Below are 13,742 nucleotides of genomic sequence, written 5' to 3' on the forward strand. Positions count from 1 at the left end.
TCAGGCCGGGTAGGGTTTCCCAGCCTCAAATACTCCACTGGCAGATCAGCTCTGAGAGCAGCAGGCCTGATTCTCCATGGCCCTGCCACCAAAATCTACATTTACACCAACACAAGCAGTTTTTTGCAAACAAACTGGGGTAGCATTTGCTACGCACGGTGCCCTGTGCCCATATCCCAGGCAGAAAAAGATGAAAGAAGCCTATAGGTATTTTCTACCACCACACTAGTGCTGCTTTGCTCCTTAAGGACAGACTCCTCTGTGGACTTCAAGGACTGACTCCAAGTTACATGTTTGCATGAGCTGAGAGTCTAATCCGTTCTGTCATAAACTGCAGCTATTCACATGTACTCCTGTTGCTCCCACCCTCCTACATCCTAGCATTGCCCAGACTCCCTGGCTTGCACCCACACCTCCCCACAAACTCCAAATCCAGAAAAGCACAGGGAAATCTCTTCCCAGCGTTATGCTCCTGGTGATCCAAATCCATGTATGCACAGCCTCTCCCAGCGGCACAGACACAGACCTGCTCTTACACTGGAGGGCAACAACTAGGGAGGCCCCAAGCCTGTCAGACAGACAGATATTGCATATAACAGAAAATGAAGAGCCATGCATAAGGATAAGTTTTTGCTAATCCCTCTTTAGAGCAAATTTGGGGGAAAAATGGAAAAATACGGCTAGCCTCACCTGCAACTCCATGTCCCATCCTGCTACACCCTCCGATGCATGTAGCGAGAGGGTAGCTGGCAGATTTATATGAGCTCCATACTGTAAACTAGAGCTCTGCATTTATCTAAAAAAGGCTGGACGAGGTTGCTCAGCCCAACTTAGAGGTTGCCCTTTGCATCAAACAAGAAATTCTCTCAGCCAGACAGCATGCTGAGCTTGCTCTGCCCCAGAGGCCCTTGCTTAGCAAAGAAGTCAAGTTCACAGGAGAAGGAGCAATTCTGGGCTGCACAAGCACTGGGTTTTCAGACATTTTGGGTTCCCAAACAAAGTTGAAGAAATGCAGTTTGCTGAAGTAGGCCTGTTGCAGCTATCTGACTAAAGGAGAGGTGTAAGAAATTGATGCAAGGCATCTCTACAGCCCTGAAACTTTGTAGTGATCTCCGGAAAAATGCCATTGCTGGGTGACAGCCGGTCCAGCTCTTCTGTCAGACCACTTTGTCTCGCTGTATCTTAAATGGATTTGATCTACTTTACTCAAAGAACTTCATTGTCTGAGTATTGCCCTGCCCACTGGTGTTTATCTGATGGCCTTCCCAAGGCATTTCCTGAAAGACACAGGAAAAATGAAGACCAAGTTCAAACTGACATCTAAAATGTCATCAGCCTACTTTATACTCACCGAGTTCTCCTCAGCTTGCTTACATCTGCTCTTTGAACAAGTAAAAGGATACAAGTGTCCATAACCTCATTAAAATCAGCGAGAAGCAGGGGTCACTTACAATTAGGTTAGGGCTACAGTGAATTGGTTTACAGCAAAACTAGAACACAATGAACTAAAACTGAAATATCAGGCTTCACACTAAAGACACTGATGTTGTCACATGTTCTGAGTGACCTTCAGCAAAGGGGACAAGCAGTTCAACAGACAGCTGGGGAGCAGCAGCAGTGTTCTCAGTTGCTGCAAACTGATGTAAGACCTAAGACCACCTCCATCTGCAGAGGAGTTTTAAGAGAGCATAATGCCAGCTGAATAAGGATGGACACACCTTGCAAAGGCACAAGGGACCGAGATGGGTGAAAAGTCAAGCGGCATAATTGCCAATATGTTCCGGCATAATTGCAAATATGTTCAAAGACAGTTTTCTCCAGGAAGCCCAAGAGAGATGCCCATGTGGCATCTCTCCTTAGAGTCCTCATCCATTGAACTCCACTGGAAATGCAAAAGTAAATTCATACTGTTCTTCCCTGGCATGGGAAGAGCATTGGTATCTGGGAACATCATACTCCCTAGGAAGCTTAGCTGTCTCGCTCTTTATTCCATTAGTATGCCTGGCCCTGGGCATCCATCAAACAGATGGGGTTCCCATGAGCAAGGCTCTTCTTCATCCTCAGGTAGTGCCTTTGCTCATAACCCCCAGTAGAATAAAAATCCAGCTATTGGGTATGACAGAAAATATTCTGCCATAGAGCTACAGTGTGTTTACTATGTGCACAGAAAAGTGAACACAGAAAAGACTTCAGTTCCTTTGTTTACTTGGCAGGTGATGGAACTCTTCAACCTCACACCCGCAAAAGCCATAGGTTGACTTGAGTAGTATCAGCCCATGCTGGCTGCAATGACAACACACAGAAAATGTCAATAATATTTAAACAAATGCTTATGACAACATAAAATTTGTTAATTAACCATTCAGCGGATTTTTAAGCAATTTCCCATGTATAATTGCAGCCAAATTGCAGTACCTAGATCACTCTCGCGGGTTCCTATATATCATGATTTAATATACAGTATAGTCTCTGCGCTTGTAATTGGAATTAAAAGCAGTGTTGAGCAATAATCTGCACTTGAACTCGTACTACTTTTAACTAAGTGATCTGTCAGAGCCACACAACTTTCCTTACAAGTGTCAGCATTGCCACAGGACAGAATAATTATAAAAAAAGTAATGTAAACATTGCTATTGTTATTACTCCACATGTGCCATTCCATGCTGAATTGCCATCCATGCCAATCCTCAGACTTTTAGATTAAATACCCCAGTACTTTGTGCCACAAAGAATTAAGCCACAAGATAAAGCTCTGTCCTGTGATTCCCACCTCAGATTCCGCTGATCTTCATATTTTGTAAGAGTCATTCCTCAAGTAAAAAAGAGGGACATACGGTTACTGGATTGCCTCTCACCAAGGGGATATCCTCTTACATATCTAATCACCTGGAATTCCCTAACGTTTATGGTGATACCACATCCTTGTGACAATTGCCGTAAACTGCATTTGTCAAAATCACATGGGGACATGACTGAAAATATCTGAAGTCTCTTTCAAGCACTTGGTGCTTGCAATCCCTGAACCAGCAGCATGCAATTACCCCACATTCTGCAGAAAATGCCCCAGGGACCAGGGTTTGTGAACCACCAGAATAAACTGTAAGTTCAAGTATGTGCACTATATTTGAATGGTGAAATCCTAGCTGATGACTGACAGGAGTCTTCAGCACAAATAGGCCTGCCTGAAACTTTGATTGTTCATGACAGATTCTGCAGATCTTGTGCACAAGAGTAATTATGTTGAAACCTATGAAACTACTACTTATTTCAAATTTAGGATGGAAGACCACAGGATCAGGATCTGTTTCTCAGTGGCATATTTTTGGTTAACTACATTTTCCATTCAGGCAGAACAAGTGAGACTAGCTGTGCAGGGGCTAAATGCTTTTATAGGGGATCACGACCGACCTCTGCTTTCTTCTTTTTTGGAGTGCTAGATTTTGTTACACAGAATCAAACCACTGCTTCTTCAAGCTCACTATCCTGCCCCCATCAATGACCGAAGTATCAAAAGGCGGCAAACGCCAGCCAAGCTCGTAACACATCTAGCCAGTTGCACAGGGATGCATACTGTGTCCTTCGCTGCTTGGACTTGCACGTGACCGCTCTACCTGCAAACATATTCTGTCACTTATATTTTATGGAGCAAGGGATAAAGCAAGGATGTCTATAAATGTCACGGATAGTCATACAATTATCCATCTCTTCTTAAAAATCTATATGCACAAACTGACTCAATACTTTCAAGCGGCAGTGAATGCCATATGCTGACTCAATGCTGCATCTGGAAATATTTATTTTTGTCAGTTCTAAATTTGTTTCCTTAAATAGATGCCATAGACCTGGTCTCCAGCCAATATCAAGAGATATAGCTAAACTGAAGTCAATGGAGCTGAGTCATTATATTACCAGCTAGAAGTACAACCCTTCCTAAGAACATTCTTCGCTGCCATTACACAGTATATTGCATGATTGCCTCAAAGGTCAGATCATTAATAAGGTTCTACAGCAAAATTTGGGAGGCCAATCTACCATAAAAATGATTACAGTCTAAGCGATATCAATCAGGGTCATAGCTGAGGCACCCCCTTCCTACACACACACAAGTATTTAGCACTTAACGAGAGCTATTCCTTAACAGATATGCACAATGATTTTTAAATGTCACAGCATAGCTACAAGATGTATTTATTGCCTGCAGTCAACATTCTTTCCTTGGCAATTTAAAACTAGTAAAATATAGATCTATAGATTTTAAGTTTTCTTTCGTTGAGATATTAATATTTTTGCCCTCATTTTCTGACCTTTCACTAGTTTTACACAGCTGTGTCTCTACCGGCGTCAGTATTGATACTGACTTCTGTGTTTATGTCAGTAAAACCAAAATGAGGCTGTTTCTCTCTAAGTTAGGTTGCAGCTGTTTGCTAAATCATTGGCTTCTTACGACACTTTGATTTATATCTAACTAGCAAACTAACAAATAAGTCAAGTTACTAACTAGAACTGCTTTGCTAAGCACTTGTCTCACATTGTCTAGATGGGATCAGGTACCGATGGAGGCGTATAAGCCAAGCTTGACATTTCCCTTTCAAAAGCCTCATGCGATTAATGGGGCATTTCATTGCTGCAAGGGAACTCAGGCTTGTTCCATCCCTGAATGAAAGTGTTGAGAAAAAGTGCAACGACTTACATAGATCCTCTTTTCTAAGTATCTTTCCCAGGTATAATTTTTCTCACTACCCTGCCACAAGGTAGCTTTGCTAACACACACTCATCAGATGCACATACAGAAATATATTTATAGGTGTATCACAGATGCACATGCAGAAATATATTTATAGATATGGTCGTTGTTTAATACAGTCATTGACTTATTTAACCTAGCATACACACACACAAGGGTGAAGCCCACCACTTTTTCACCAGCATCTGTAAGGAATGCAGGTCTTTTGTAACTTACTGCTGGAGTGATAACTCAAGGTCAGGGATGTGCTGAGAATGAATGAAGTAAAAAAGCAGCCAGAGATAAGTGTTGTAGAGTCACCTAGATTTCTCAACGAGCCCGTATCAAACAGTGATTGAGCAGAAGGTACCACTGGCCCAGGGGAAGTCATTCCTGGCTACAGCAGGAACGTGGCTTCACCTTACAGAGGATGTACAAACAAGAGGAGATCCCTCTTGTGCCAGGAGAGAGGGCATGTTTACCAGATAGCTTTTTCATAGGCTCATCTTTCTGTTTCTCAGTTTTTCATGTTTTGCTTTCGGAAAAAATCTTGTTCTTGTCCCAGAACGTTTTTGGTCAGCCGTTCCATGTAGATGCACTGAGGACGTGCTTCATTTTACCTGCTTTCAGCGTCCGAAGGTCGGTTGGCTAAGACCAAAGTAATCATCCTGAAATGCCTTTTCATCAATGACAAGAAATGGAGAACTCCAGAATCATCTCAGCTCTATACACGTGGATACATGTCGGGCAGGCGAGGGAACTGCATCCGAAAATGCCTGTTTCTCTCTTAATTATGGTAACGGGAGCCTAGTGTGACTGCTTCTTAGACACTTGCTTCAGGTAGGATAAATCCTGCCCCAAATACGTGAAGCCAAGTCAGTCAGACTGAATACAGCCGTTCACCATGTGGCCAATTTCTTGAGTAACGCAGACCATATGCAGTGTTTTTATTCAGGCTAATAATGAAAACCTTCGGGCATTTGCAGCAGCCTGAGTGCCGGTCAAGGAAGAACCAGAGGACATGGTGGCCCCCCGGCTCTCCTCAGGGCAACACTAAACAGGAGGCGTGCCAAGGTTAAGTTTGCTCCTGGTGAAGCGGCTCAGCCGAAGCTCATTTATTCCCTTCCTGTGTATGGTGCATGCCGGCAAGGACACCCATCCTCCCTCAGCAACTTACTGCTGCAATTCTTTAACCTTCCTCTTCCAAAAGAAATAGGTGAGGGCTTGAACTTGCAGACACCACTGCAAATTTTGCTGCGCCCTGAGGGGAGACCATGAGGAAATAAAAGTACACGGCAGGCATCAGTCGTGCAGTTTACGGCACTTCTGAAAGGCGTTAAAGCAAAGGTTGTTGCTGCAAGGAGACGCGTGTGATAGGAGAAGGGCATAACATAGGCTTGTACGCGGTAGGATCAGGCCAGTCAGTTCAGGTCCTGCTCCTCCAGGCATCTCCCTCCCATGGGCAGCCATGAGGCAGCGCCAAGATGGCCGCCAACGAGGCCGGTTGCTAGGCAACGCCCCTGGCCTCCCTCAGCGTCGGCCATCTTGGCCGTGATAGCTCCGAGGGTGTCCGGGGCCATTGTTTGGGGCGGTGTGTATCGTCCTCGGCATCCCAAACGTAATCCTCCAGAGGAGCTATCCGTTACCATGAGTCAGGGGCTTCGAAAAGAGGGCAGCGGAATGAAACGCCACAAAAGAGGCGTTAAGTGCATTTTTGAAGTTCACTTCCAAAGGTAAATGGGACCGAGCAGCCCAAACTGGAGGCTGAGCAGAAGGTCAAACACTGCCATGTCCGGGACCAGGAGCATCGCAGGGCTGTCGAGGAATAAAAGCGGGCCTGGGGCACGGGCACCCAACCACCTTTGCACTAGTGTTTACTGGAGGTAGGAGGCAACGGGAGCGCAAGGATCTGCTTGGCAGTTTCCCACTGATCAGGAATTTAATGGGCTTGGCGGGGAAAACAAGGCGTTTCCTCAGGCCACAGCTGGCAGATATTTACGTCTTTGCCTTCACTGCGCCCATGCCTCTGTGTGGACCTCCAGGTAGGTACGGAAACAGAGGGCTGTAGCAGCAGGAAAAAAAGACAGAAAAAGAAGGGAAGGAGCCTCAGACTTCAGAGGAGACTTACAAACCCGGAGGAATTAAATACCCCGGGTATTTCTAACACTTCTGCAGAAGGATAGAAATAGAGATAGCTGCTTCGTCTCTTATAAACCCCAAAGAAATAATAGCTTCTCCGAGAGGGAATTAGCTCAGTCTGTTCCTTCCTTATCGCCTTAAAAAGAAAAAGGCTATGCTAGATTTGCCTGATCTTACACACCTGTTTCCAATTGAGAGAAATGGATGAAAATTGCTCATTTTCATGTACCCTTCTGCTACATACATATACCTCTGGCAGCTTAAATTTTCCCCTGGCCTGACCTCCTTCACTCTTTTTTTCTTCTTTTTTTTTTTTTTCACTGCAGATCTCTTGGCTTCACATCCCAAGAAGAGAGAACATGAGCCCTTGCTCAATGGACAAGGTAAAGGCCGAAGGAATGACCTATGTAAAGATAGGTTGCACTTTGGGTTTTTCTTGCTGCTAAGACACCAACAGAAGAAAGGATGCCTGACAAGTAACAGCTCTGAGGCTGTGGCACAACCCTGAGAAATGTCAACATGTAATTGTAATACCAGTCTCGAATCCTAAAGGAAGTATAATGAAAAGGAGATAGGTGTCAGCTTCTGTAATAGAACTGATAACTAATTGTACTCCCAAGACATCATAAGGACACAGTAAATTTCATTACTATATTAGCATCTTTTATGGCAGAACTATCTAATAAACAAAATGTTAAATATAATGGATTGCTATATATATGTTGTTTAAAATTTCACACAAACAGAGCTCATTGCTGGAAACCCCTTTCCCCTGCCTCGTCTCAGCTGGACTTCTTTTCCATCAAATGACCACGGAAGCAGCTTTGACAGAAGCTGCAGTGAAAACATAGAGTAAGGAGAGAGCTCTTGTCCCTGTCTTGGAGGACACATCTTGCCTTCACGTTCAGGGCTGAGCTACCTCTGATCACCTTGGAAAAAACAGGAAGGGATCTGAAGAAACAGAGGACAAACCTCAGCTGGTGCAGGATCACAAAGCACTGCAAGCACAGTCTAGGGGACAGGGAAGGGCTGGTGTTCTGCTCTCACCCCAGAGACCCACAGCTGCAGCCTACATACTGAGTTGGCTTTGGGTGGCTGAGTTAGGTTAGTGGTGTTTTGAGCTGGGGGAATGAGTGGCTTGATCTCTTCTTTATTTTCTCTCTCTTGGCAGTGTGTAGTGCTGTACATGTCGGGGGGAAACCTGCTCATATTCAGAGCTAGCCCATCACAGATGTGGTTGGAGCCTGTGGATGCACTTTGAACAGTCTTTACAATGTATTTCAGGTGGCTTTGAGTTTGCGGGGCAAAGAATTTCTGTCTGCTGTAGAGCTGGAGATCTGCCTCACTAGGGCAAGGGATGCCGAGGCCAGGCTGGGCACCATGGTATATGGTGACAGCCCATGATGGTATTTGGATCTCGGTCCCACTGCCGTTTAAACCCCTCTCTCTCCTTTGGTCTCCAGGCTCTACAGCCCAAGGAGGCAAACCTTTCCCTGACTCCCCAGAAGCAGGTTGGGAGTAAACGTCCATCTGCATTTCCTGATCCACCTGTTTCTTGGTTTTTGAGGTCTCCTTGAGCAGGGCATCTGGACAGTTTCCCCAAGGTTAGGCAGGGCCAGCTTGTCCTGCACCAAGGCCTCCCTCTGTGCTGGCCCCATGGGAAGCAACAAGCAGAAAGTCACTGGGATCCCAGTGCTGTCCAGAGTCATGCAACTCTGGCTGGCACAGAGGGGACAACCCTGGACCTGGATGGAAAAAGGGATACAGGACAGCGGCAACATGTTTGTGCTGGGGAAGGCACCAGGCTAAGCAGCCCATTCTCCCAGGATCACTACCGACAAGAGGGAAGTTGGCTCCAACGAGAAAACACCTTGCACCAGTGGCAGGGATGAGAAAGCAGTCACCGAGGGGTGTCAAGGGATGTCACATCCCCCTCAGCACTTGCAGACCCTGCTCTCAGTGCCGCTGCCTACCTCAGCCTGCAGCAGTGGGACAGGCGCCCTTACTTCCCTTCCCAAATATGCACCTCTCCCCCCACTTTAGGGCTGCTTTATCAGCTCACTCGCCTCATCAAGAGTTTCAAACGGCAAAGGAAGAGCTTTGCGGGCTGGCGGTGCCAACGGAGCTGCTAAGCTGGGGAAGGGGTGCGCCCGCTCCCCTCGGGGCTGCACCCCGGGATGCTGCGGGGAGGGCGAGGGGCCGTGCGGGCTGCGGGGCCGTGCAGCGCCGTGGCTGAGGCCGGCAGCAGGGAGCTCGCCCCTTGCGGAAAGGGGGTTTGCTCCGGTGCCCGGCACCGGCGGGCCGAGCTGCGCCCTGCAGGGCCCGCAGCAGATGCATTCAACGGGCGGCCGAGGCACAGCGAGATCGGCGGTGCCCGGGGTTCAGGGTAGCCCCCCACGGGGCAGGCGGTGCCGCCGGGAGCCCTTATAAAACCCCGCCAGGGCTCGGCAGAGAGGGGCGTCCTGGCCCCCCGGCCCTGCTCGGGCAGAGGAGCAATGGCCCCAGGCTGCAGATGAGCCCCGTCCACACCCCACGCGCAACAAGTCCCCGCGGCGGCGGGCCTGGGGCAGCCGGGCCCCGGCGCTCGGCGGCGGCGGGCAGCGGCGCTCTGCAGCCGGCCCCCGCCGAGAAGCCCCTACAGCCTTGCTGGCCTTAGTCTTCCTCCTCTTCCTCCTCCTCCTCCTCCGGCTGCCAGCTCTTTGCTCACAGCCAGTTCAGCGCGGAGGGCGACAGGTGGAGGTGACTCCCGCTCCGGGCACTTCGAGATGCGCAGAGATTTGCCACGCTGAAGCAGGGCAAAGCCATCCCCTCTCCGCCCAAGGGCGAAAATACTCTCCCCCCTCCTCCTCTTCGGACCCTGAACCCCATTGCAAAATACAAGGTGCAAGCCCAGGAGCTCAACCCGGCCCGTGCCGGGGCAGCGGGAGGAGGGCCGTCGGGCCGCCCGGCGGGAGGGCTGGCTCCCTGACCCGGGCCAGCCCGGCCCCACCGACCCGCAGCCCCGGCCCCGGCCCGAGCCGGCCTCCAGCGCGCCCAGCGCCCCGGCCGGGGCATGGGCAGGGCGGGCAGGAGCGACCCGGCGGCCAGTCCCACCTCGCCCTGGGAGAAATGTGTAAGAAATGGGATCTCTTCCCCTTCTTTCTTTTTCTTTTGTCTCCGTTCTCCCCTCACTTTTTTTTTTTTGTCTTGTTCTCCTTTTCCTCTTTTTTTTCCCCCTTCTCTTTTTTTGGGGGGTGGGAGGAATCTTTTTTTGACAGCGCGGGCACAAGGCGAGCGGGAAGGCGGAATCAGCTCGGCGAACGGCTGCATTTTCTATGGAAGCCGCTTGGAGGTTCATTAATATCATTAGCATTTAACCCCCTCCCTGCCCCCTCCCCTTCCCAGCACATGGCTGACGTCACACGCCGCCAGGAGTTGGGGGGAAAAGCGAGGGGACGCTCAGTGGGCAAGGGGCGGCCGATTCCCCTCCCCGCGGCTGCCTGTCAGAGCCTCTCTGGGGATATTATAGGGGCTGAAGCCTGGAGCTCAAAGCGCAAAGTCAGCCAGTGTAATGAACTTCTGGAAACCTTTCCCTTTTTATACCATTCAGTTTCTGAGAGGCAGAGACAGCCTCCTCTGACGCCTTTTCCCCCCTTCCATTATTTTTCCAGGCTCTGATCTCCCTCCTCGCTGCACCGAGGCGCTCAGCGCAGAACCCCGCTCCCCATCCTACCTTCGCCTTCATTTCATTGTTGTCCTCGCTGCGGTGGCTCTTGTTTTCCTTCTGGGACCGCGGTGGCGAGCCCACTTCCACCCCCCTGCACCCTCCCCAGGGTCCCGGGAGCATTTGCTCGCAGGGGGCCAGCGAGCGGCCGCGAAGTTTGGGTCATTTCGTTTCGTTTCTTTCTCTTTTTTTTTTTTTTTTTGGTGCCCCCTCTTTTTTTTTTCCCCCCTCCTTTTTGTCGTGTCCCCGCTGTGCGTCCCCGCGCCTCGGGAAGACGTCGCTGGGGAGCGGGGCAGAGGAGAGGATGTGCCGACCCCCGCGGCGGAGCGAGCAGTGAGCGCCCGAGGGAGGCACCCGGCCCGCGGAGCCGCCGCGCCGGCGGGGAGGGGGCGCCGCCTCTCCCCGGCGCCGACACTTCGCCCCGAGTTAGCGACTCCCGGGGGCTTCGAGCATGAGCAAGCCGGCGGGATCAACAAGTGGGTAACAACGCGGTGGAGGTTTCTAGCAGCCTTTCCGAGACCGGCTGCAGCCTGGCGTGGGGGGCGGGAGGTGGAGGGGAGGGAGAAGAAGGGGTGGGGGGGGGAGGTTGTGGTTTGGGTTTATATTCCACCCCCCCCCCCCAAGAAGAAGAAGGAAAAAAAAGTGTTTATTTCCCTCGGGAGTGGCAACGAATATATAGGCTCTGAGTTCCCCCGATGGAGTTTGGGTCAGGGTCTTGCAAAACGCTGCTTTCCGGCTGTCTGCCCCGATTTTCCAGCCTTCTAACGAAATCGGGGTAGAAACTCGTGCGAGAGCGAGCCCCGGGGAAGGCAGCTCTGCCCGCGGGGAGGGGGCTCGCACCGCCAAGGCGCGGGCGACTGGGGGCAGCTCTCCCGGAGCCTTCAGTATTGGGGCGCCGTGGGGGAAGGTCTGTGTTTAAAGGGCCTTACGAAGTTGAAACGTGCTGCTTTTCTCACGGACTTTGTGCAATCCTCTGCGACATAATCATTTTTTAAGAGTTTGAAACTCCGATCGCTCACTTAACGCGGCACCGCGTAAGCAACTCTGTTGAAGGAGGATTTAAATGCAATACTTTGCACACCATTTCCAGTTACAGCAAATAATCCTGCGACGAGGAAAGCAGAAACAACTTAAAAGTCACATTTTCGTTAATCCTAAATCCATGTACCTCATAACTTGGGAATTTAAAGCATGACTAACCGCTCTTGCAGAATGGCTCAATCAGTATAATCCCAATGGGACTTTCGGAGTTCGTAATATGGATGGAGTCAGTAACAAAAGGGGAAAAAATACCCAATCCAATTTAATGTCTGACAAGTGATGGATTGGACATTTATTTCCTCTGCGCCCGGGCAGGCTCCCGGCGTTGCAGAGCGGCGGAGAAAGGAGACAGAGCGGGCAGGGACCCGCGGAGGGACCTGCCGCCGGCTGTCCCCCGCCATCCCCGCGGCCTTCTCCGCGCTGCTGCCCTCCATGATTTTGCCCCTGATGCGCCTTTGTCCGCGGGGGCCGGGAAGCCTCGGGGCCGCGGCGGCGGGGCCGGGCCGCGGGGGCCGCGCTGGGCCGCGGCGCGCAAGTTGCGCGGGGAGGAGGCGGCGGCGCGGGGCCTGGCGCGGAGGCCGAGCTGGCGGTGCGCGGGGCTGGCTCGCCTTGGCTTGGGCCGGTTGTTTTCTTCCCCCTCTGGGGGAACTGCGGGCTGCATTTTTCAGCCCCAAACCCTCGAGGGAAAAATAATAGCGGAGTCGTAGTATGAAATGACCGGCGGAACAACCCGCGGAGGGGAAGGGGGCATCGGACAGCGGCTTCAGCGGTCGCGGCTGTTTCCCGCGGGCTGCGCTGCCCAAACTCCCCGGAGAGTGAGAGGAGCCCCGGAGGGGATCGGGCCCCGCGGGGGCAGCCGCCGTGGGACGTTATGGGAGCGCCTGGCGCGTTTCTCGGCGTGGGTTCCTGTGTGCGTGAGTGTGTGCGATGGGGAGGGGGGACGAAAAGCCGGGGAGCTCCTTCTCCCAAAGGACGAATGAGTCTGGGCCGGAGACATTTTGCGGCGAAGAAAACCCGCGAGGCTCGGACGGTGCCTCCGGCCGCCCCGCGCCTGGCCGCCTCCTGCCACCGCCGTCGCTTTTGCTGCCTGACTCCGACCCCACCCCGGGCCGGCCCGAAGGGGCCCCCCAACCCTGACCCCTGCCAGGCCCGCGGGGGACGGGGGCACGCGTGGGCTGCCTCGGCCCGGGCCCCTCTCCCGGCGCCCTCCGCCGAGCCGGCCCCGGCGGCACCTGCAAACGCTCGGCCCGGTGTCCCGGGGCCTGGGCGCCGGCCAGAGGGCTCCGGCGGGGTCCCGGACAAGGCGGGGGGGGGGGGTCCGGCCTGGCTTTTTTTTGCCCGCCGGCGAGCGTCTAGCGATGTCAGCTGTGATGTCTGCCTGGGTGGTAACAAGACCCCATCCCGCCATCCCTCGAGCCCAGACTAACTTCTTTCAACAGCCCCTGATGGTAATTACAGTAATCGGGGCTGCCATATATCCTTTAAGCAATTATGACACACAAAAAAAGCCCCCAAGGACCCCCTGTCGTGAGATGTTCAAAACGGTTTCCCAGCTGAACAGAAATCCCATTTTCTTAGCGCTAAACTTCTGAGACCAAGCGGTGTCTCGGGGAACGGGAGCGCTTTTAAAGGGAGTTAATCAGTTATCTCATGACCCCGTGTCAAGTTAACATTTTTCTCTTCCCCCCCTCCGCCCCGGGTCTTCCCCACCTCTTATTTCATATTTTGCCCTGCCCGAGAGTTTTCTCGTAACAGCCTCCGCGGTGCGGGGGGGGGGGGGGGGGGGCGCGCAGCGGGCGGCGGGGCAGAGCGCAGCCGTGATTGCGGGCGGGCGGCGGGACGGGGCGGCCGCCGGCGGCGCGGTGCGAAGCGGTGCGGTGCGGTGCGGTGCGGAGCAGGGGGCTCCAGTGGCTCTACTTGCCGCCTCCTCGCTCCCCATCCGCCTCCTCGCCGGGGTCACGGCGCGAATCGGGCGGGCTGCGCCGCCCCGACGGCTGTAAACCGTGACCGCTTGGATTTGGAGAACGAGATGCTAAATTCATAGAGATATGGGTATATGTAAAGAATATATAGAATATATATACACACACATATATGAATCATATGTGTATACGTACATAAATATAGGAGCATATA

At 51.8% G+C, this 13,742-nt stretch overlaps 1 protein-coding gene across 1 annotated transcript in view; it reads left to right on the forward strand.

The window, feature by feature from the left end:
- The first annotated feature begins 10,391 nt into the window (after positions 1 to 10,391).
- NR2E1 (nuclear receptor subfamily 2 group E member 1) overlaps positions 10,392 to 13,742 on the forward strand; it is a 17,213-nt gene continuing 13,862 nt past the window's right edge. The window contains exons 1-2 of the mRNA XM_068937968.1: positions 10,392 to 10,409; positions 10,513 to 11,041. Of these exons, the coding sequence (XP_068794069.1) occupies positions 11,017 to 11,041 (25 nt within the window). The 5' untranslated portion in view covers positions 10,392 to 10,409; positions 10,513 to 11,016. The remainder of the gene's footprint in view (positions 10,410 to 10,512; positions 11,042 to 13,742) is intronic.

This window comes from Struthio camelus, chromosome 3 (genome assembly GCF_040807025.1).
Source record: "Struthio camelus isolate bStrCam1 chromosome 3, bStrCam1.hap1, whole genome shotgun sequence".
Taxonomy (NCBI): domain Eukaryota; kingdom Metazoa; phylum Chordata; class Aves; order Struthioniformes; family Struthionidae; genus Struthio; species Struthio camelus.